This window comes from Taudactylus pleione, unplaced genomic scaffold (assembly GCF_031769625.1).
Source record: "Taudactylus pleione unplaced genomic scaffold, aTauple2 ptg000070l, whole genome shotgun sequence".
Taxonomy (NCBI): Eukaryota; Metazoa; Chordata; class Amphibia; order Anura; family Myobatrachidae; genus Taudactylus; species Taudactylus pleione.
In genome coordinates this window covers 8,770,924-8,796,287 of record NW_028284472.1, presented here as the reverse complement: position 1 = coordinate 8,796,287, position 25,364 = coordinate 8,770,924, and the positions used below count along the sequence as shown (strand labels likewise).

General features: G+C 44.0%; 1 protein-coding gene across 1 annotated transcript in view; it reads right to left on the bottom strand.

The window, feature by feature from the left end:
• The window catches only part of LOC148533747 (cytochrome P450 2B4-like), a 109,742-nt gene that overhangs the window by 2,459 nt on the left and 81,919 nt on the right, over positions 1 to 25,364 (bottom strand). Inside the window, exons 4-9 of the mRNA XM_088467237.1 lie at positions 22,932 to 23,081; positions 17,422 to 17,582; positions 10,910 to 11,086; positions 8,085 to 8,226; positions 7,744 to 7,928; positions 3,817 to 3,958 (exon numbers count right to left, since the gene is read on the bottom strand). Of these exons, the coding sequence (XP_088323363.1) occupies positions 3,817 to 3,958; positions 7,744 to 7,928; positions 8,085 to 8,226; positions 10,910 to 11,086; positions 17,422 to 17,582; positions 22,932 to 23,081 (957 nt within the window). The remainder of the gene's footprint in view (positions 1 to 3,816; positions 3,959 to 7,743; positions 7,929 to 8,084; positions 8,227 to 10,909; positions 11,087 to 17,421; positions 17,583 to 22,931; positions 23,082 to 25,364) is intronic.

Sequence of the window (25,364 nt, the reverse complement as noted above, 5' to 3'; positions counted from 1 at the left end):
ACCAAACTTTCTCTCTCTATGACCATGCCCTTACTACTGCCCTCATCTACCCTGACCAAACTTTCTCTCTCTATGACCATGCCCTTACTACTGCCCTCATCTACCCTGACAAAGATTTCTCTCTCTATGACCATGCCCTTACTACTGCCCTCATCTACCCTGTCCAAGCTTTCTCTCTCTATGGCCATGCCCTTACTACTGCCCTCATCTACCCAGACCAAACTTTCTCTCTCTATGACCATGCCCTTACTACTGCCCTCATCTACCCTGACCAAACTTTCTCTCTCTATGACCATGCCCTTACTACTGCCCTCATCTACCCTGACCAAGCTTTCTCTCTCTATGACCATGCCCTTACTACTGCCCTCATCTACCCTGACCAAGCTTTCTCTCTCTATGACCATGCCCTTACTGCTGCCCTCTATTCTCGGCCGCATCTTTCTGCTCAAATGTGCATCTTATTCATATGAATAAAACAACTGGGGGTGACAAAACTACATTGCTAGCATACACTGATTCATTTGAGGTGCGGCATCATTATATCTGTGTGTGACGGAGTCTGAATCTGAAGGTCTCCTCACTCCAATTTCCGTTGTGCTTTACCTGTGACTTTTTACATGTGTAAAACCAATTTCTTGCTGTTAAAGTTGCAGCCCAGGATCTCTGGTACACTTTTGGTGCTGTGATGTGACTAAGATGTAAAATTCTCTCAGAGCATCTCAGCCTTTAATTGTGCCCTTAAAACTAATTTTCATTTAAGCTTATTACTATATAATATACGGGATGCAGACAGAATGTCGACCCTTGGAATCCTGACTGCCGGAATCCCGAAGGTAAGTACTGTGGTTATGAGGAGGGTTAGGGTAAGGAGTTAGGGTTAGGCAATAGGGGGAGGGTTAGGCTGTGGGGGGGTTAAGTTTAGGCACTAGGGTGAGGGTTAGGCTGCGAGGGGGGTTAGGGTTAGACACTAGGGGGAGGTTAGGTTTAGGCTGCGGGGGGGTTAGGGACTAGGGGGAGGTTAGGTTTAGGCTGTGAGGAGGGAGAGTTAGGGTTAGGGGTTAGATTTGAATTACTTACTTGGGGGTGTTGGCATTCTAACCTGGTCGGGATGCCAGAGTCTGGACTCTGACCACTGGGATCCCGAGCGCTGGCATCCTGTATCCATCCCACAATATATACTGTATTTACACAAAATTGATAGCAATGTCCTAGATTGCCATTAATGCAGCTGGTACTCTGCTATGTTGACACTAACTGGCAATGGGGCAGGCATCACCATTTTTCTATAGGGCCCATTTCTAGTGATGCCCCACAGTGCAATCTCACAATTTGTTCATCTTCAGAGAATAGGTAAGCATACATAGATATTAGTTACAAATAGTGGCCCTGATTCTGAGCCGGACGCTCTGACCAGAGCGCTCGCTCTGAATCAGGGCCCACCTCCATTAATATGGAGCGTCCTCCTGGACACTCGTATAGCTGTGGGTCACCACCCACAGCATATACGAGCGTGCAAAATGATGGTCGCGATGGTCTTGACCATCGCGACCATCGGAACTGCGAGCAAAAGCCTGCGGTTGGGTTTTTCAACCGCAAGGCCAGGAGTGATTTTGGCTCTATCAGAGCCAAAATCACTCCCACTGACATCACTAGTGATGTCAGTGGGGCCGGCTTCAGACGGTAGGCGTTCCCTTGGGAACGCCTCCATCTGGCAGGCACGCCCCACCACGCCCACCAAAGGGGGCGTGCTGTCAGTCACCATCGACAGCACGCCCCCTTTGATGAGACACTCCGAGCGAAGGAAAGTCCTTCGCTCGTCGGGTCTCGCGCATGCGTTCGACGGAGCTCCCTCCGTCGTGCGCATGCGCAGTGGGGACCATCGACCCACTTGCGAGCGGACAGCCGCTCGCGAGTGGGTCTGAATGACCCCCAGAGCACCAATCCCGCACCAGCCATCTATTATGTAATTTATAGTTTACAGTTTTGTTTGTCCTCTCTCTAATTAGCTGTTACTCAGGTCAACTGTATCTACAGATTAAATATAAAGCTTGCTGAGGTGCCCCACACTAAAACATTATAGAAATCACATATACAAAGAAGAAAAGTAAGTCGTTTTAATGGGTGCACTGGGACCCACGTTGGTAATTTAATATTTAATATTTTTAATAGGTATGCATTCAAATATATTTGTTAAGATGGTGAAATATAAAAAGATAGAATTGTGCAAAAGAGATGAAAATTATTGTATATAATAAAATATGCAAAACAAAACCGTCATCAATTTGTCATTCTTTCAATATGATCAGTGTTTAGTAACACCGTGGTTCATTACTTATTATAGTTGATTCTGTTATTTATGTTGCAAATAATTATTTCTTAAGGCTAAATGCCTTCATCAGCTTCTAGAAGGAAGTAGCAAATTGTATCAAACAATAGTGACTAATAATGTGTATAGTCAGTATTCCAAACTGATACAGTGTTTTCTCTTCCTATGCTTAGGTGTCTTATCCTTATGTATTGCCATGCAATGCTTATAGCAAATATTTCTTAGCTCTGCAGTATGTACAAATATATTGTATGTTGTAGTTCTGAGTCTCTTAGTTATAAGGTTTAATCCCACACAGCAGTTATGTTAGTATATAGTTGGTCAACACACCTAGTATTAATGGGTTTCTACTACATGTGATATACTGTATATTAGTAGTTCACATTATATCATATGTCTGTGAAAAACATACCATGAAAAAGGTTTTATAGGTAAAAATGTTAACCTTTGCAACTCTGGGTATTCATGTATACAATAATGCAGCTGAACCTTTAGACAATTGCAATCATTCCCAGCACTGCATATAGCAAATGTATTATTTTATACATCAGTAGCTGGAGCATACGCCTCATATATTTAACATAGCTTTCGATAATCTTAGGCAATAGTCTCAGCACTATATAGTGCATATATCATTTTAACTTCAACATCAATGGCTGGGGTTTATATCCATTTAGCAACATATTAACATTGAATTTAGTTATATGACATTAACAATCGGTTACAGATAGCCTGACTGGGGAAACGGCGTTAGACTTTCTCAAGGCATCACTCTCTACCACCTGCACCTCTTTCCCCCTGCTACCCTCTCTCATCCCATAGGACCTCTCATTGCTGCCTGATTCCCCTCTCGCCCCCTGAAACTCAACAGAGGTGGCATTGTGTGGTGGAGGTGAGCTCTGATAGGTGCTGGGACAGATCATCGGGCCCTGGTGGCACTGCAGTTTAAACTTGTCACCAGTCGTGAGCCAATCTTGGTTCGCAGACTGGTGGCCAATCAAAAGAATAGGCAGGTTATTCAATTTGGCGCCAGCCACTAGCCAATTGCATCTCATGCACCGGCAGCCAATCAGAAGCAGCGGCGGTGGCTGTTTCTGATTGGCTGTCGTCCCGCGAACCGCAATTGGCTTGGAGCCGGTGCCAAGTTCAAAATGCCACCCCTTCTTTTGATTGACTGCTGGTCCACGAGCTGGGATTGACTCGCGCCCGATGCCAAGTTTAAACTGCAGTACCGCCGCATTCTGCACTGGCACTGGCACCCAATGCACTGTTCCAGCACCAATCTTCACACAATGACACTGCTGTTCCAGCGCTGTGATCCCAGTGCCAGAACACTATGGCAAAATCCTCACTTTTGGCACTGGTTATACTGATATAATAATGTGAGTCCATGCACGATTATTTCACTTACATTCTCTAGATACAATGTAATAATATGAAATTATTTATCAGTGGTAGTATAAGAAAATGATGCTCAGAATGAATGTTACCCAAAGAGAACGGTATGAAGGCCTCATTCTTCTTGAAGTTTCCTTCTGAATCGAGAAAATGTTCTGGGTAAAACTCTTCTGGTTTCTCAAAGTAGGCTTTATCTCTCAGTGCAGAGGTCAGTACTGGGAGAACGGTAGTCCCCTAGGACAATCAATTGACAAAACATCAATGCTCACTATAAAAGCAAACATTCCCTGTACAGGTCAACATGAAAATTTAACAGAGAGAGAATACTAATGTAAAACTAGAGGATAACGTAAGGCATTGACAATCTGCCTGAGCCGGGTTAAACCCTGAGGTTGTAAGAACAGAGTGCCTTCAAGAATTCTAACTAGTTTCCTTAGTGTTTTGAATTTAAGTTGTTACAGCCTATGAGGTACATGAGGCCGTGTTTGGTTTGGTATATTAGTACTAGTCATCAGGAAGCAGTGTCTTTGCTCCTGGAAATCCCTCCCTTCCTTCATTAGTATGTTCCTCTGTACTTGTAGCGGAAAGGATGGTAGTTTGGTTAATTGTTTATATATTTTAGATGGTTGTGCTCACCTTTTTCAATTACAAGCCAAATTGTCCCTGGAGAGTTGAACACCAACGAGTGTTTTTAGTATGCATGTTATTGTTGTAGTTTTCCATTTCCTTTGTTGTCCGCCACCATGCTAACTTTTATCGTATTAACTCAATTATATATTTGATAGTTTTAATTCAATTGGTTAATGTCAAAATAAATTTGACCTAACTTAATTCCAACTCCTGTTGTCCGTGTAGTTATTTTTACATAACATTTTAGATTTGTGAGGTAAACTGCGGATATCGGCCCTCATTCAGAGCCACTCGCTATTTGCGGTCGTTCGTTTAAAAACAAGGGGTGGCTATTCAAATGATCCGTACGCACATTGCAGTCTGTTCACACCTCTAAGTCTGAACGAGCGAGCAAAACATACGCTCGTTTATTTGTTAAAAACGCCCCCTGGCCGCTCGCATCCTACGTCATGTCCGCTATTTATTAGATTAATCGAGTACATCGACCAGCGTATGAACTGCTCGCTATTCTTGTGGTTGGTGTTTGCTACCACAAATTTGCGAGCAGTTCTGGCTATAAAATAACCCAGTGACGTGAACAATGACGCTGCTGTTTTAAATATACACACCCATAAAACGCCTGTTTTGACCTTTAAGCACGCCTGCGATCGGATCTCCACTCCCCATTTTCAAGCACCTTCCCCTGTTACCACCCACATACGCCTCATTCTGTCATTCAAAATAGCAGGCACTCGCTATATTGCGTACCAACGATTTTTGGCCGCACTGTCTGGTTCGCGCATGCGTACTAAAAACCGTACGCATGCGCAGATGTGCAAACATCGCTCGGAACGAGCGTACTGCCGCTAACGAGCGGCTCTGAATGAGGGCCATCAACTGCTGGGCAGTTTATAGATTTCATATTCAAATTACTCAGATAAGCAACTTAAATGATATGTTTAAAATACAGAAGATTTTTGGAATACATATTAGGCAATAATGTAACTAAAACAAATCTATTATTATCATCTATTTATAAAGGGTCAACACAGTGCTTTACATAGAGGGGGATCTAATGCAAACACATTACATACAATGACAAGAAGCAAAGTGTAAAGATGGATCTGCTCAATTGAGTTTACAATCCAAAAGTTTTGGGGAATAAATGGTTCATAAGGTTTTGAAAAAAACAAATAGGCTGTTGGTGGTGAAACTTAATATTGCTTCTGCCTTAAATGAGCCACATGAAGTACCATTATTAAAGCAGCTAAGGTTACCATGGCTGTGGTATTGTTGAAAGAGGAGACATGGAGACATGGAAGTTGAACTACTCATTATAGAAATCTTAATAGTAATAATCTACTGGCAATCAAACTGTCCACCATTCATATCAACTGAAATTCCACCTTGTCCTGGTTCTGTAGAAAGCTTTGGCTGTCATGTTGCCTGGTCACTCTTGATGTAGTAGTTTATGGCATCAAACCTAAGAGCCCTCCATGTGCCATTTATTCAATTTGGTGTCCAATGATGAGTGACTGTGTTACATGGCTATCAGTGCCTCCCTGACCTCCTCGAGCTAGTTGATACATCCGTCCACCCTCACTTTGTAGATGTCAGCTTGCTTCCATAAACTACAGTATCTGACCAGTATTGGGCTTTGTAAATGATTGCTGCTGGTCGTAGAGCCTGTAAGACGTTTTTATTTATTTTATGGTTTCTTTTATGATGTTATATCTATATCAGCCCAATATTTATCTATCATGTGATACTGTGATTCAAAAATATTTTATTTATTTTTTATCCTTCAGTTTAATTACATGTCATTAGTTTTATATGTATTTCCGTGTCTATAACAGTGAGGACAGTTTTTGACCCTTTAATCTGTCTCTCCAAGACATTATGGTGATGTATCTTTGAAAGTGCACTTTGTTACAAATAAATAATTTATTTTTTAAGCATTAATTGTTGCTGGACATTTTCTGTTTGTCTATAGCTCAACTCACTGGTGATTAAAGGGATTGGCTCCACCACACGTTCATCTGTAGACTATTAATTGGTAAGTGTCAAACAGTCCTCATTTGCATAGCCTATTAAATTGGCGATTATGAGATCGGCTCCACCATTCACATATGTACCACAGGCACAGTTTCCAGACTAAGCTGTAAATTACCCTTCCAGCAACGAAGAAGTCGTTCGTCTAGTATCTCCCTCAGAGGTCAAGTTGGCTTATTCTCCTTTGGCTGCAGATGTGGGTATTCCTTTGGTGGCATCCATAAGTTCTGATTTGGTTGTATAGTCCGGACACTTGAAAGTAATCCCAGAAACAGCCCTATTTCTTGGCCTGATGACATTGCATTATAATTTGACACACCCTTCACAAATTTTTAGCTATTATATATTTTTGAGAAGTGGAGTATGTGGGAGGTAGGCACAGAGCTGATCTATATCTCTGAAAATAACTTTATAATCAGAGCATTGTGGTAGCAGAACACACAGTGGCCCTGATTTAGAGCCGGACGCTCTGACAGAGCACTCGCTCTGAATCAGGGCCATCCCTCCTCCTTTTTGGAGCGGCCTCCTGGCCGCTCGCATAGCTGTGGGTGACCACCCACAGCTATAGCGAGCGGCCAAAATGATGGTCGCGATGGTCAAGACCATCGCGACCATCGGGCTTGCGACAAGACCCTTGCGGTAGGGTCTCACTGCCGCAAGCCCTGGAGTGCTTTTGGCTCTATCAGAGCCAAAAGCACTCCCACTGACATCACTAGTGATGTCAGTGGGGCCGGCCCCAGACAGTAGGCGTTCCCATGGGAACGCCTCCGTCTGGGCAGCCACGCTCCCGGCACACCCACCAAAGGGGGCGTGCTTTCAATCACAATCGACAGCGCACCCCCTTTGGTGCGAGACCCATAACGACGGCTTGGCTGTCGTTATTCGGGTCTCGCGCATGCGCACGATGGAGCCGGCTCCCTCGTGCGCATGCGCACTTGGGCAACATCGACCCACTTGCGAGCGCTCAGCGCTCGCGAGCGGGTCTGAATCAGGCCCAGGTTACCTAACATGCCACAAACAGCCTATATGTGTTCTTCACGACTTCTATGAATAATAACTACAGGGACAATTAGTAATTTGGGGGTGTCCTGTCCTTAGCAGTTATTGCACACAGCATTCATATGGATCACATACAGAGACAGTTTCAAAGATATGGGTACTTCTTATGGTAATATATTTCAGAACTGCTTCCAAGCTGTTATGTAATGATGAAAAGTGAAAGTCATCACTCCATAGAGATAGAGAGAGGTGACAGCCGGCTGTCCTACACGTATCAGGATTTACATTCCTAAAAGTAAGTCACCGCCATACAGTAGGAAAGACGTAAAGCAGTAAGTCGTTAGTGAAACTGCACCCACCTTTGGAATGAAATACCCTCTGAATGTGACGTCTTGGGAAGTTGCATGCTGCAGGTTACTCGGCACAAGGTCAGCAAACCGCTGAATCTCATGAATGACGGCGTCGGTGTACGGCATTTGCTTCCGGTGCTCTGTCTGTGGCTGAGCTGATCCGATCACTCTCTCAATTTCATTTTGCACTTTTTCTGCCAAGTCAAAAGAAGAAGATGTCCTCTTGAATGATAACACATAATGATGATGACACCGCAGTATGATCATTCAGAGACAGATACATCACAGAACAAAAATTTTACTATTATTACATATTATTGTACATATTATTTGTCATGCTCATTTCTTACTTTGGATTTCTGGGTATTTCATCATTAGCAGGAAGCCCCATCTCAGAGTAGTCGAGGTGGTTTCCATTCCAGCAACAAACAGGTTGTTGACCAGTGCAACTAGGTTCTTATCATGAAAATACAAAGAAGATTCTGGCTTTCCCTGCATAATATAAATGGTAAAATATTTTTAACCAATAAAATATTTTAAAGATGCATGAAGTCTAAGAGAAAATGTTTTGTAACCCATTTCCACTGATGACTTGTCAGTTCCTTCTAGCCTACCGCAAACAGCAGATACTGTAAATCGAAAGAGTATGGAATGGGTATGAAATATCGATGGCTGTTTAGCCGCTGGTTCAAATCCCGACAGGAGAAGCCCGACAGGACAAGATGCCAACTAGTGCTGCTAAGTACCCTAACCCTCCCCTGCCCCCCAACCCTCCTTTAGTGGTGCCTAACCCTAAAACTCTCGAGGTGGTGCCTAACCCTAACCCCCCTTCCTGCACCCTAAACCTAACCCTCCCAGGGGGGTGCCTGACCCTAACCTCCCAACAGTGGTGCCTAACCCTAACTCCCCCTTCCCCTCGCCTAACCCTAACCCTCCCCGTGGGTTGCCTAACCCTAAGTCCTCTCGGGAGTCCCTAAATCTAACCCCCAAAGGCTAAGTGCTAAAATGCCTGGACTTACCTCGTTTGGTCCGGCGTTTGTCTGTCTTCCGGCTTTAGCAGTCGGGCTATAGACCGGCGGCATTTAGTCCACCGGTCTATTAACTACATCCCAAGAATACATGTGCTATTACTGTTTCTGCATTTTATTTCTGTTCTGGTTTAAAAATCTGCTTGAGTTTATAGATATGTATGTCAGTTTCTTAGGAAGTCATCAGTTACTTCCTGACTTGTCTCAAAATGAAAGAATACCACAAATCAATCAGAGTTATTGTAATTCAAACAATTTCCTGTATACTGTATACATAGTTTTTTTTAAAACCAAGCCTGATAAAAGTATTACTATATTTAAGATCACAAACACAGAATTTGATTAAATATAATTTAATATAACAGAAAGTCACAATGCTTAGGGAGCAAAACTTCTTGAGATGTGTGCAGCAATACATCAGCTGTATACCCAACAAGTTTGGAACAAGTCATCATCATCAGTGTTTACTTGTACTTGCCCTGTATTTGTGCATTTGCATGTATTTGCATTCTGGGCATGAGCAATGTAAATTCACACAAAATACTCCACACTACTGGTGTTATAATCACACTGTATCTGCTAAAAGTAATTTCACAATAAATTTATCAGTAGTATTACAAAAGTAACCACAGATTTTCCAGCACTACTTGCCAAATAATAGGAGGTGCACAAATGAATGTGCCAGATGGACATGCAAGTACAATTGTACCTTTTCGTAAATAATCTTTATTGAAGGCATGGCAAAAGTGTTCATGATACCAAACAACTACTGAATCAATTCATGTTAAATTCATGTTAAAATTAGAATAGGGGCATTGTGATCATTATACTGATTAACGGGCAAATAAGAGTATATCAAAATGTTCAAAATTATTCTGTAAAATATTCATCTCATTCTGAATATAACTAATATAGCAAAATTTGGTAGAGTTTGCCAAGGGGTGTGTGGCCTCAATTATTCCAAATCAAACCTGAACTACCTCTGGAACTCTCTCCTTATCAGATTATCCACCTCTTTACAAATTTTCAAACAGGCTCTCAAGACCCACTACTTCATCAAAGCCTTCCAAAGCTTCATGCTCTTTGCTCACTGTCTACCCCATCTGTGTCTCCCCTATCTGTCTGCCCCTCCCCTTTAGAATGTAAGCTCTAACAAGCAGGGCCCTCTTTCCTCATGTGCTTTTCCTTCCCTTACTCATACAGTACTATCATCTACTCCTAACTCCCCACAAGGGCGAGTTGCTTGCTAATGCTCCACAAGGGCGAGTTGCTTGCTAACGCTCCACAAGGGCGAGTTGCTTGCTAACGCTCCACAAGGGCGAGTTGCTTGCTAACGCTCCACGAGGGCGAGTTGGTTGCAAACACCCGGCTGATTATTTAAGTGTTTTGATCACTAATGATGCAATGTTTATAAACCATGTCCTTGTCCTGCATTGTTTTGTCCTGCAAGTCGCTGCTTTCTTGTTCGCTCATTTGTTTATGTACTTTGTACGGCGCTGTGGAACCCTTGTGGTGCCATACAAAGGATAATAATAATCCCAAGAGACAGCAAAACATATTGAATGCCATCACCCCAGCTTTATTCATACTGTATACAGCAGTGTCCTCCTACACCTAATGTCTATATGCCATATGGCACGAGATGAAAGGTGTAGCGTACCGTATTTTACTTTATATTTTTCTACACCACTCAAACTGTACGAGAGACGCTGGGCTGCGACTTTAACAACACAGGAATTAGTTTTAAACACGTACAAAATTGCAGATGAAGCACCACGGTAAGTTACATTAGAAGCCGCTGTATTCTAGTACTTCACATTCAGATTCAGAATCATTCGCACATAGATGTACAAATGTAATCTAGCAAAGTGGTATTGTTGCTCCCAGGTGTTTTATTTATATGAATAATATGCACATTTTCAGCCAGAAAGATGGCACCAGGGAATTTGTGCGCTGAGGGGGGCTGTTTGGCGCTACTGAAGCCACAGTGTATGAGGACGCATCTGTAAATTTAGTAAATTGCACATTTACAAAACAGTGTTGTGCCACAGAGCAATAGAGCAGGATAAAAAAAAAAAAACAATTTTAAAAAAATATTCAATTTACTTTAATTAATAATCAACAGTGCACATAACTTCAATGCATACCTCTTGCTGCTTCACAAGGAATGACTCAATAAGATTCCTCTGATCATTAATGTCCAGTTCTCTCTCCTGTTTTATAAATGTCTCACTTATAAATTCCCGCATCTTATCGCTGTTAACAAATATTTTCCTGTGACTCCCAGGTAGCCAGCCAACCACTGAGGGAAAACTATTATACATCTACAGAAAGTGAAAAGAAAAAAGAAAAAAAAATGATCATTTTAAACAGAATATTCTGAGAAATATGAAATTGTGATATGGGTTAAAATGTAAAACCTAGATTTAAAAAAAAAAAAAAAAAACTATAGTATGTGAGGGAAATTAAACACAATATAGGTTATTTAAATATTTAGTATGTTTTACATATAGGATTTAAATATTTTATATCTATTTAGTGTATGCTGAAATCTCTAGGAAAAAAGCACTAACAAGAATATAAACTGCATAACTTATAATATTTGAAATGCCAAATTGGGACTAAATAGGTCCTGCCTCTTATCCATCCAAATGCCACCCCAAACCAACCAGACTTTTCTGACCCTTGAATTGGTACTATCTCAAGAAAAATGTGATAATTGGTATGTACAGTAAAGTGTTTCTTAACCCTGGTTTTTAGATACAGCTAAAAGTTCAACATTTTATTATATCCTTTAATTAATATATACAAGTCAATGTTCACCAAAGATTAATTAGTGTCTTCAAATTCTAATATATCACTATTATTATTGTTATTATTATTGTAGTTGTAATGTTGTTTTTATTAGTAGTAATTTATTTTTATTATTTTAAGTAAGCTGAGTCTCCCATATCCAAATATTCCGAAATACAGAATATTCCGAAATACAGAATTATTTTGACATGACTGAGATAATGAAACCTTTGATTTTTGATGGTTCAATGTACACAAACTTTCTTTAAGGCACAAAATTATTGAAAATATTGGATAAAATTACCTGCAGGCTGTGTGTATAAGGTGTGTATAACACATAAATGCATTCTGTGTGTATATTTGTGTCCCATTCCCAAGATATTTCATTATGATATGCAAATATTCCAAACTACAGAATATTCCGTTATCCAAAATACCCCTGGTCCCAAGCAATTTGGATATGGGAGACTCAACCTGTGTTTCTTTGTAATATTCTTGCACAAGGTCAGACCTTACTCAGAAATTGCTGAGCTGATCACACGCTGTTGTAGCTCGAGCTGCGTATGGCATTGCAGAATAAATTTATGCACACCCCTGCAAAAGCGCTGAAACGCACTTGCACGAAAGCATTTCGCCGACCAACCCCCCCCCGCCATCACCCACAAACAGCACTTCCTGTCAATCACTCTGCGATAGGTCTGTGTAGTCTCCGCACTTCCGATCGCAGTGGGTAGTTTGCACAGGCATTGCGATACATACGCGTGCGCGGATCACAACAATCAATTGTGCGTGCGTAATCGAAGTTGTGATCCTTACTGAATCAGGCCCTTTGAGCACTAGATCTGATTAAACAATATGCTACTGAAAATTATTGTGATCTGTTTTAATTACTATGTGATGCATTTTTAAACAGCAGATTTACACAACTTATGCTGGGTACAGACTTGTCAATATATCGTTTGTTCGATTGACGAATACAGTATATCACAAGTGCATTGGCAGGTATGTACACCTAATAGGTCTGTGAACGACGTCTTTCACAGACATATCAGGTCGGCAGGGACCGATGACACTGACATCACAACTGGGTGGGTAAATTTAAATGCCTGCCCAGTTGTCTTGTCAGGCCAGATATATTAAGTGAATGATTGGCACAGTAAGTGTGTATACGGTAGCTTACCAATCATTCACTCAGGCGGCAGATCGGTCTGCTGACCGGTCCATTGTGTAAGTGTGTACCCAGCATTAGGTATCCATTTTCTTCTGATATTTTATAATATCATACAGACTACAGGTATGGCGCATTTAGGAGCAAAATGGGAATACAATCTTAGGCATTTTTGTACACATGTAATAAATATATATCACTCAGGGTAAGTAGGGTAAGTGCATTTGACATGAAATTTCCTTTATATCCACAGGCCAGTAGGTTGCATGTAAGTGTGACCCCATTGCTGGCTCTGACATAAAGCATATCTTTCCTTGTATTCAGAGATGTGCGCATCTATGTGCCCCCTCCAGGGCTGTAGAGAGCCGGCCTGGGCCTCATTACACTCAGGGGCATGGCCTAATCGTGGGAGGCATAGCCATGCCCCCTTACAGAAAACATTTGCAGTGCCGTAACAGGAAGGCCCTGTGAGCCCCTCAGCCAAGGGCAAATCCAGGGGTGGGCACAATTAGTTTGATCACTTCCCCCACACGCTCAGAAGAGAGGAGACTGTTGCTGCTGCTTGGTCCCACTGCAGCCCAGCACATAGCAGTGTGTGCTGGGCTGCTGACAGGTAAGAGGGAGGGAGGGGAGGTGGCGGAAACAGGTCCCCTCCAACAAGCCCAGGCCTGAGTAATTAGTACCTGCTCTCCCCCTCTCAGTGCCCCTGGCCCTCCCCCATCCATCTGCTTATGAGAGCAGCTGCTATCACATCAGCACATATTTACACTAGGGGTGTGCACCGGACACTTTTCGTGTTTTGTGTTTTGGTTTTGGATCTGGATCTTTCTTCGTGTTTTGGATCTGGATTGGTTTTGCCAAAACCACCCTTCCGTGTTTTGGGTTCTGGGTTTTGTGTTTTGGATCTGGATTTTTTCTTAAAAAATAAAAAAAACCCGCTAAAATCACATAAATGGGCCTTTTTTTGTTCCTACGCTATTAATAACCCCAATAACATTAATTTCCACTCATTTCCACTCTATTCTGAACACCTCACACCTCACAATATTGTTTTTAGGCCAAAAGGTTGTACCGAGGAAGCTGGATGACTATGCTAAGCGACATAAGGGGGCGGCACAAACACGTGGCCCATCTAGGAGTGGCACTGCAGTGGCAGACAGGAAGCCAATCAGCGTTATGGTGCCCATTTGCATGTAGCACGAACCCGGGAGATCCGTGCTACATGCATCTGTGTGATTGGCACAGAGCAATGACAGGTCCGTGAGACCCGTCTGTGCTGCTGTGGTAAAAAAAAAAAAAAAAAACCTGTGTAAAAAAAGAAAAAAATGGCGTGCACCCCCCCAAAAAAGAGCAACCAGCCCCGGGCATTAGTAACCCAGTGCTGGGTGTGCTTAAATACAGGGGACAAACGACGTAGGGGTCCCCTGTACTTAAGCACAACCAGCACCGGGCTAGTCAGAACCAGCGCTGGTTGCCAAAATACGGGGGACAAACGACGTAGGGGTCCCCTGTATTCTGCGCAACCAGCTCTGGGCTCTGATCCGGTCCTGGTTCTGGAAATATAGGGGACAAAAAATGAGTAGGGTTCCCCTGTATGTTCCAGAACCAGCACTGGACTTTTTCTAGCGGGGGGCTGATGCCACAGCCAGGGGAGCCCTTTCACCGGGCCCCCCAGCCGCAGCATCAACCCTGACCGCTAGTCAGCCCAGGCCGGGGATCCCTGGAGAGCTGGGGACCCCCCCAATAAAGGGGTCACCCTCTCCAGGGCACCCCAGGCCCAGGCTGATAGCCCGGGGCTATCCCCGCCACCCCTGGTGGCGGTGGGTGGCGGGTTGATTGTGTGGTGTGGTGTAAATAAAGAATATCAAACATTGTCTTTACAAGTAGAACTGCAAGTCCCAGCTAGCCTGCCCCGCATGCTGGTACTTGGAGAACCACAAGTACCAGCATGCAGGGCATTAAGGGCCCACTAGTACCTGTAGTTCACCTGTAAAAAAAATGTTTAAAAAAACACAGGACACACACACCGTGACAGTATAAGTTTATTAAACATACATACACACACACACACACACACACATGTACACATACTCACCTATGTAACCCTGTAGCATCGGTCCACTTGTCCGGTAAAGTATCCATAGGGGACCTGTGAAAAAAAACATACTCACCATCTCCTATGCGAGGTTCTGTCCTCTTCGTTCCAAAGTAGGCATCCCCGGACTTGGCAAAAAAAAAAAACGAAAACGCGATCCACGAACTTAGTACCGTTCTATAGAACGGTACTTCCCGAATGAGAGCTTAGCGGCGGGGTATCACCATGGAAACCCCGCTGCTAAGCGTTCATTGGCTGAGAGAGGTCATCTCCCGTCTCTCAGCCAATGAACGGCTCCCTCCATTGTAGTCAATGGTGGGAACCGCAGGGTAAACTTTAATAACCTTGCGGCTCCCAGCATTGACTACAATGGAGGGAGCCGTTCATTGGCTGAGAGAGACGGGAGATGGCCTCTCTCAGCCAATGAACGCTTAGCAGCGGGGTTTCCATGGTGATACCCCGCCGCTAAGCTCTCATTCGGGAAGTACCGTTCTATAGAACGGTACTAAGTTCGTGGATCGCGTTTTCGTTTTTTTTTTTTGCCAAGTCCGGGGATGCCTACTTTGGAACGAAGAGGACAGAACCTCGCATAGGAGATGGTGAGTATGTTTTTTTTCACAGGTCCCCTATGGATACTTTACCGGACAAGTGGACCGATGCTACAGGGTTACATAGGTGAGTATGTGTACATGTGTGTGTGTGTGTGTGTGTGTATGTATGTTTAATAAACTTATACTGTCACGGTGTGTGTGTCCTGTGTTTTTTTAAACATTTTTTTTACAGGTGAACTACAGGTACTAGTGGGCCCTTAATGCCCTGCATGCTGGTACTTGTGGTTCTCCAAGTACCAGCATGCGGGGCAGGCTAGCTGGGACTTGCAGTTCTACTTGTAAAGACAATGTTTGATATTCTTTATTTACACCACACCACACAATCAACCCGCCACCCACCGCCACCAGGGGTGGCGGGGATAGCCCCGGGCTATCAGCCTGGGCCTGGGGTGCCCTGGAGAGGGTGACCCCTTTATTGGGGGGGTCCCCAGCTCTCCAGGGATCCCCGGCCTGGGCTGACTAGCGGTCAGGGCTGATGCTGCGGCTGGGGGGCCCGGTGAAAGGGCTCCCCTGGCTGTGGCATCAGCCCCCCGCTAGAAAAAGTCCAGTGCTGGTTCTGGAACATACAGGGGAACCCTACTCATTTTTTTCCCCTGTATTTCCAGAACCAGGACCGGATCAGAGCCCAGAGCTGGTTGCGCAGAATACGGGGGACCCCTACGTCGTTTGTCCCCCGTATTTTGGCAACCAGCTCTGGTTCTGACTAGCCCGGTGCTGGTTGTGTTTAAGTACAGGGGACCCCTATGTCGTTTGTCCCCTGTATTTAAGCACACCCAGCACTGGGTCACTAATGCCCGGGGCTGGTTGCTCTTTTTTTGGGGGGGAGGACGCCATTTTTTTCTCTTTTTACACACTTTTTTTTTTTTTTTTATTTACCACAGCAGCACAGACGGGTCTCACGGACCCGTTAGTGCTCTGTGTCAATGACACAGATGCAAGTAGCACGGATCTCCTGGTCCGTGCGTGCATCTGTGTCATTGAAATACACAGCAGCACAGACGGGTCTCACTGACCCATCTGTGCTCTGTGTCACTGTCAATCACACAGATGCATGTAGCACGGATCTCACGAGTCCGTGCTACATGTAAATGAGCACCATAATGCTGATTGGCTGAGAGCCATGACAGACGGCTCTGTCAGCCAATCAGCACTTTGCCCATTAAAGGCAAAGGCATTTTTTTTTAAATGGCCGCTCGAGGCAAAACCTCGAGATCCGACAGCAGATCTCGAGGTTTTGCCTCGGGAGAGGGATCCGGGGCAGACAGGGAGATCCGAGCTTGGGCTCGGATCGCCCCGGATCCCCGAAGTTCGGGTGGGTTCGGTTCTCAGGGAACCGAACCCGCTCATCCCTAATTTACACCTGCCCTATACTTGGTGTAAGAAATACATCTACTATCAGACAGATCCCCCCATATACACAATTCAGCATACCACACAATTCCTACTACACACTACACACCATGACTGGCTGCCACAGTTGCGTTCAGTATGCTGGGATCAGACGCGAGCACAGCGCAGATTTGTGTACTACTTCCAATCAAGCACACAATTTGTTCTATAAACCCTCAGTCCCTTTTTTCTATAATGAAACCTAAAAACGTCAGTTTCTTGCTTTGTTGCAACAGTGTTGCAGCAGTCTGGAAATAATTAACATTAGGGGTAAATTTACAAAAGTGAGAGTTTATAGAAGTGAGTTTTAAAAGTGATGTTGCCAATAGCAACCAATCATATTCTAGCTATTATCTTCTAGAAGGTGCTAATTAAATGTAAAGTAGAATCTGATTGGTTGCTATGGGCAACCTCACTTTTAAAACACACTTCTAAAAACTCTTACTTTAGTAAATTTACCCCCTTAGTGTGAATGTTTTTTTTTTCTTTTCAACTTTAAAGCTGAAAAAATGACTAACAAAATTTGCAAATCATATATTATTAACGGAAAGAAAAATCCATTGGACAATGTTAAAACCTATATGACAGTGTGATAACACTTACCCTGACCATACGGCTTGCGGAAATCCTGATATTTTCATTAAGTAAACTCATGAGTCTCAGAATGTTTGGATCTCCATATTCAAATCTGTTGCCGAGTAGTATGGACACAATTATATTGGCTACAGCAGCGTTAATGATGGTTAAATGGTTGAATGGTTTTCCTGCACATAGAACAAAGAAAGATTTGTCAATTTAAGATATGTAATTTTATTATTGAGAAAAAGTTTTAAAAAATCATGTATAAGCATGTAATGTATGATGTCTTGTATCATGATAATAGATCAGCACTGTGAATACTTGTGTAAAGAGCAGTGAAATACATCCTGATCTGTACCATCGAGTCATCAAAGAATAGAAAATTATGTTGCCCAAGACATTACCACTATACAGGCATTTCTTCATGTAAGCCCTACTACCTTATTTAATCAAGTCTTGGCAGAGAAATGGTGAATGCAGAAGGGAGGTTGTCATGACAACCCAGATGCTACCATTGAACCTAGCTCATCACCAGAGCTCATGGTACAGCAAGCAACTTATGTGGACAGAGAAGTCTCTGAGATCTGGAGAAGCTACTAGAAGAGCGGTAGGAGGACGTAATGAAAGATGTATCAAACCTTCAAGAGAGATAAAGAGAAGTTGCCCATAGCAACCAATCAGTGTATAGCTACTATTTATCTAGAACAGACTATAAAATCACAGTTAAAAGCTGATTGGATGCTATGGGCAACTTCTCCACTTTCTCTCCAATGTTTGATACTTCTTCCCCTAAGTGGCAGTGTGAGTCACGCTCTATAAATAGAGGAGAGGCTATCAGTGTGGAGACAGAGAGAGAGAGAGAGAGAGAGCACATGTGTGAGTTCAGTCTGGTAAGCAGTGAATTGGCCAGGCGGTCTCTGAGGCACCAGTAGCTGAGGTGTCAAAGGTAGAGAGCAGTAGAGGTGATCCTGCAGCAGGATGTCCACATCCTGTAAGACCTTGATATATTTGGGATTCCTGACAAAACCAACTCCAGTGAAGGCAATAACTCCAAGCATTGTAATAAGAGAAAGCTGAGACTTCTCCAGACTGAGTGGTCCTGAGTCAGTGTTTGCTGACATAAGACTCTAAAGATACACCAATGCAGCATATTTTTCCATATTGAAAAGTACACATATGTACCTGGTGCACTGAGTAGAGAGACTTTATTGAGAATCGCAAATATGCCATTCAATACAAACATATGCAAGAAAGGTATTCATATATGTAGCAGGCATCAATCTTGCATAGTTTGTGACTGTAGGTAATTAGGCATTTTACTGTAACACTCCTGTTTTCCTGACTGACCCTGGAAAACTAGTATATTCTATAGGGTGTCAATAGACATTATCAAATTTTTCTTGTGACAAACAGACCTGGGTCCAACTACATGTTCTAAAAGTGCACCAACATATCCATGGCCATAAGTCATTGCCTTAAGTGTGAACTAAGGGTCTGATTCATTATGGATCGCAACAGTAAAAAACATACGTAGTTGGCCAATTGTTGTGCATGCGTATGCATTGCAGTGTGCGTGCACAAAGGCTACACTGCGATTGCACTGAGTTTACGCAGAGCACAATAAACCATCGCAGAGTGAGTGACAGGTAGTCAGCGTTTGGGGATGGTGATGAGGGAGTGTGGTTGGAAAAATGCAGACGTGCCTGTCCGTTTGAAGGCCATTACATGGGTGTGCATAAATTAGCCACTGCAACAGCATACGCAGCTTGAGTACTTACTGCACGCACCAAGTTAGCAATTTCTAAGTAAGGTCAGACCTGCTGTAATTGTGCGTGAGGGGCCGAAGGTACCAGGGCCGTAGCTAGGGTAGTGCGACTGGTGCCATCGCACAGGGCACCACAGGTCAAGGGGCGCTGTCAAATTTCTGTTAATTATCATTCTCACTTGTAGCTTCCTCTTATTTCATCCCCAGCATCTCCTGGCCTCCCCTATCTCTTCCCTGGCCCTTCCCCATGAGGTCATTCCCCGTTTTTGGGTGCATTATGCCACTTTGAAAAATGAGGGGGGCGCCAATGCTCTTTCTGGCACAGGGCACCAAAAAGTCTAGTTACGGCTCTGGATGGTACTCAATGTTTTCTGACTGCAAGGTATTACGTATGTGAGATCGCGGAAGTGGGCGTCTCTATGCTGGCAGTGCGATGGCTTTGCGATAGCATTCATTAGCATATTTTCGCAGAAGGTCTGTGTGCGATTACCGAGCTGTGTTCACGATAGCGATCGGTAATGAATCAGGCCCTAAATGTTGTTCTCATGTATACAACTTAAATAGTAATATTGGAGTGTGTGTGTGTAGGGGTTAAGTGTAGGGGTGCCTGAAGAAAAAAGGTTTAATAAAAAGGATTTATATTTGTTCAGGGTATAGACAGAGTTATTACTGATTTGGTGCAATGCCATATGCAGCTTGGGCTTTCACTGCGTGCGATGAGGTTAGCAATTCCTTAGTAAGGTCAGACCTGCGATGGTACTCGCTGTTACCGATGGTTTTGCAGTCTTGCTAAGTATTACCAATGTGTGTAAGGTAAGGTGGGTGTCCTTATGTTGGACTGCGTAAGGCATTGTGATTGCAATCATTAGCATATCTTCGCAGTGAGACTGCTTACGTAATTGCTATTGTGTTCGCAATAACGATCCTTGCTGAATAAGGCCCTGAATCAATAGAAAACTTTGGCCTAGGGGTGCTATAAATAAAATTCTGATATACTAGGGAGCCGTGATACAAGAAATATTGGGAACCATTATTAATATCCATTCCATATTCCTATGTACTATTTTTTGGGGGAAGGAAGTGAACACTGTCTGCCATACCTTCACTGTGAGCTATATGGGTTTCCTGTTCTATTATCATAAATGCAAAGACTTAGGTGGAGGCATCATGTGACCCTGGTCACTTACCTACCTAGCTTCTTTTCACCCAACACTTCGTACAACAAATTTAAATCAAATGGACAAACCCTTGTCCCAATATACCTAAAACCACTCTTGTACCTAAGTCTGAGTAATGCTTGCAGCGAAGGAACTGTGGGCCTGATTCAGAGCCACTCGTAAGCGGCCGCTCGTTCGCTCCGAGCGATGTTTGCCAAATTGCGCATGTGTACGGATCGTTATACGCATGCGCGAACCAGTCAGTGCGGTCGAAAAATTCATGTGCTCGGAAAATAGCGACCCATACGCATACGCAGATGTGCGAACATCGCTCGGAACGAACGAGCGGCCGCTTACGAGCGACTCTGAATCAGGCCCAGTGCTCACACGTTATGTGTAATGCGACTTGTAGTGTGCGGAGGATAGATGTATGTGGAGACATCTGTACCTAGTACTGTACATTTGATAGACAGTTAAATGAAAAATAAAATCATGAGGTGTGTGGGTGATATGGGTAACACCAGCGGGCTACACAGGAATTTTATATGAGGAGGGGGCCCATGTGCAGTCTCCATATGGGCTCCTCCCCTTGCACTGGCTTATGCACTTAGAAGATTTTGGAAGTGCGCCAGAGTGTACTGCGCATGCGTATATCTATGTCCTATTGCTGCTAATCACCAGTCTCATGTGATTTACTGATGTGTGCCTGGGCTAGTAGGCTCACGTTTGGCCGGGATGTAGTCAGCATCCCAGCATGCAGCATGCCGACTGCTGAAATACCGGGGCTGAAATCCCGACAGCATCGGGATCCCGGCACCAGAATCCCGACCGCCGGCATCCCAAAGGTAAGTATCGGGGGTTAGGCATTAGGGAGAGGGTTAGGCACTAGGGGGGAGAGATATGTTTATGGTGCAGGAAGGGGGAGGTTAGATTTAGACACTTGGGGGGGAGGTTAGGTTTAGGGTGCGGGAAGGTTAGGGTTAGGTATTAGGGGGAGTGTTAGGCACTATGGGGGCAGAGATAGGTTTAGGGTGGGGGGAGGGAGAGGTTAGGTTTAGGCACTACGGGGGGAGGTTAGGTTTAGGCACTACGGGGGGAGGTTAGGTTTAGGCACTATGGGGGGAGGTTAGAAATAGGCAGCGGGGAGGAGGGGTAGGGGTAAGGGTTATATTTACCTTGTTCCTCATGGGTGTCGGGATTCTGACTGTCGGGATGCCACTGTCGGTATTCTGACCAGTGACATACCCAACCTGTCTGACCATACCGGGGCTGATTCTGAGTCACACGCTCCTGCAGCAGCTTTTCCCTTATGGCCACAGCCCGCAGTGTTGTACTCACTTCCATATGTTAATGCGACATTCTGCCAAAGTAAGTAGCAGATCCATGCATCTGAAAGTGCAAAGCTATTTTCTCTAGCATCCGCATATACAAACGTCATCGGTAGTATCGGCACGTGCACCGGCCCCATTGTGGATGCAAGAAATCCCTTTGAAACAGGTGCCCCTTACCCGTTCGCCTGAATCAGAATCGCGTCCACATGCCCACTACACTCCAATAACGCTCCCATCAGAAAGAGCCGCTCCGTACGTTTTAATACATGCTGCAAGAAACCACCTACTCCATATTAGTCTCTCACAAAAGATACGTAACGCACTCACGCATCTACTTGCAACTTCGGACACTTTGTGCAGCGCATGTGCCCACCATGTTTCGCGATTCAGATGTGCCGTATATACCGTATGTGCCGTATGTGCATTAGAAATCTGGAGATGGGTCCGTTATCACAGACATGTGCAACTCAGTATCACCCCCCAGGGAACTGGAAGCCCATCTCTGATACAATATTTTTTTAAATTAAAACCTGAAATGTTGGAGTACATGAGACTGATTTTTTTTCTTACTTGAAGAATCCCTGAGCTGTGTGCCAGCTATTGGGGGTAAGGTGGAGGCATTTCAGACCTGAGTGCCATATTAGCATTAATATGATACATATTAACATATTAATGCTAACAAAATGGTAATTGTGCTATTTCAGTCATGTTATCAGAATTATTGTGGAAGTGATAGATGGATGGTAGTCAATTGATAGACAATGATAAGGTTGACAGTGTCTAGGTTAGATACCAACTGGTAGATAGGCAATAGGTTGACATGTACAAAAGGTCGACATGCAAAAGGTTAACATGGTTAGGGTAAGGCACTAGGAGGGATGGTTAGGGTTAGGCTCTAGAAGAGATGGTTAGGGTTAGGTACTTACCTTAATGATTTGGGATAGGCACTAGGAGGGATGGTTAAGGTTAGGCACTTACCAGAGGGTTAGGGTTATGCACTATTATGGATGACTAGCGTTATGCACTTTCCCTGATGGTTAGGGTTAGGCACCAAGGGGAGGGGGAGGGTTAGGGTGAAGATTAGGTTTAGAAAAAAGTTGTCAATTTTTGTGTTGGCCATTCCAATGGCGACCTTTTGACTATGTCAACTTTTTGTATCTGATGATCTTCATCAATGTCGACCGTTTGACCAGCTGGTGTTGATCTTTTGACTAATTAAATAGTGTAGATCTCTTCATGCACACCTGTGAGAGATGTTATACAGTAATAGCAAACACTCACCTTTATAGGATCTGAAGGTCTGCATCAAACATTCACATTCATCGTTAATCTTGCTCTCTATGCTTTTCCTCCCCATTCCGTAATCTCGTAATGTTGAAAGAGTAAATCGTCTCATCGCTTTCCAGTTCTCACCATGAGCAAAGATAACACCTGAATAGGATGAATACAGTCACTGCGTTATACTTATACTGATGTACTGTATATACTGCATTTATGATGAAAAATATCTATGGGGACATATAAATATCAACAAAAGGGCAGTTATCCCCCCCCACCAAAAAAAAGGCACAATCTCCCCATCAACCCCCCCCCAGGTTCTTGCTCATATGCCACACACCATAAACTTGAATATCTTGGTTAAATGTCTATGGACTATGGCCCTCATTCAGACCCGGTCGCAAGCGCTGAGCGCTCGCAACCGGGTCGATGTTTAGGCCCTGCGCATGCACAGCGGCCGCACTGCGCGTGCGCAAGCCCCGGAGCGAGAGATAAATTCTTTCGCTCAGGAGCTCACTACAAAAGTGCCGGATGTCGATGTTGATCGACAGCTCGGCACGTTTTGCAGGCGTGGCGGGGGGGTGGCTTGAGGGGAAGAGGGTCTCGTCGTCTAGCTGTTTTGTGGGTGGCCGCACTGACATCAGCAGTGATATTAGTGGGGAGCTTCCTGCTCGATCAGAGCAGGAAGCTCCCTGGGGCTTGCGGTTGCCGAGACCCGACCATCAACCTGGTCGGTTGCTAAAGCTGTGGGTGGTAACCCACAGCTTCACTAGCGACCAGGAGGCCGCACGTAAAAATACAAGCGGCTGCCCTCATTCAGAATGAGCGCTCGCTTCTTGCGACCATCTCTGAATGAGGGCCTAGATGTACTAAGCCTTGGAGAGAGATAAAGTGGATGGAGATAAAGTTCCAACCAATCAGCTCCTGTCATTTTTCAGACACAGCCTGTGACATGACAGGAGCTGATTGGTTGGTACTTTATCTCCATCCACTTTATCTCTCTCCAAGGCTTAGTACATAGACCCCAAAGTACCAACCAATCAGCTCCTAACTGCCATGTTACAGGCTGTGGGGTCTATTTACTAAGCCTTGGATGGAGATAAAGTGATGGATGTAAAGTACCAACCAATCACCTCCCTAACTGCCATGTCACAGGCTGTGTTTGCAAAATTACAGTTAAGAGCTGGTTGGCTGGTACTTTATCTCCGTTCACTTTATCTCCGTCCAAGGCTTAGTAAATAGACCCCTGTGTTTGTTAAATGACAGTTAGGAGATGATTCATTGGTGCTTTATCTCCCTCCAAAAGGTTAATATTCACTAAAGTGAAGGTTTTTAGAAGTGGAGATGTTGCCCATAGCAACCAATCAGATTCTACTTAACATTTATCTAGCACCTTCTAGAAAATAATAGCCATCTGATTCGTTTCTATAGGCAACATCTCCACTTCTAAAAACCCACACTTTAGTGAATATACGCCCTAGGTTTAGTACTGTACATCTTCCACTATCTCTTTTCAAGCTTTGGTTGGTGCAGTGCATCCTGAAGGGACATCTGACTTCATGTAACAGCCAGCTTTGGAGTGTGGCAGAAACAGTGATGTGAAAACATGGGATGCAACTAGTATGTTAGGGACCCATTTTGCGGCCATCTGTGCGGCTTCAGTGGCTTTAGAGAGTTTTTAGCAGCTATTTCTGAACTGTGATTAACCTATGTTTAACAGTTTAAAGAAAGCAACATTGTGTTACATTGTATGCAATTATTGCCTTTAATATTCTTATTATCATTATTAAAATATTCTGTTTTGTATCATATTTCTTTTTATGGCATCTATCTTAAATACTAAAAACAACATTAATATTATTTTTTAAGTGTCAATGGGATACTTATTTTTTACTATTATTATTTAATTTACTTTGGGCATTTCCTGCAAAGCGCGGTAACCTTTTCCCTTTCTTTGTAAGTTACTGGCTAGCAACCATAATTATTTCTGCTAAGCAAACTGCCAGAAAGATACAAAGGAGTTTGCTATTAGATTGTATCATACCACATATTTGTATTCTGTTTTACAGCACCGAGGTTATATATTTCTACCTATCAGCATACATGGGATGCAGTCAGGAAGCCGACGGTCAAAATGCCGACTGCCGGGTTCCCGACTGATCCCGGCAGGGATCTAATGACAGGTGTCGAAATCCCGCGTGGGGGGGTGGGTTAGGTTAGGGGCATCCGGGGGGGGACTTAGGGTTAGGGTTAGACTAAGGGAAAGGGCGGTTAGGCACCCCCGGGGAGAGGTTAGGGTTAGCCACCTCCCCCCTGGGAGACTTAGGTTTAGGCTGCGAGGCGGGGGGGTTAGGTTTAGTCTCTTACAGGGGGGTTAGGGTTTGGCACTTAGGGAGGCGGTTAGGGTTAGGCACCCCTAAGGGAGGGTTAGGCACC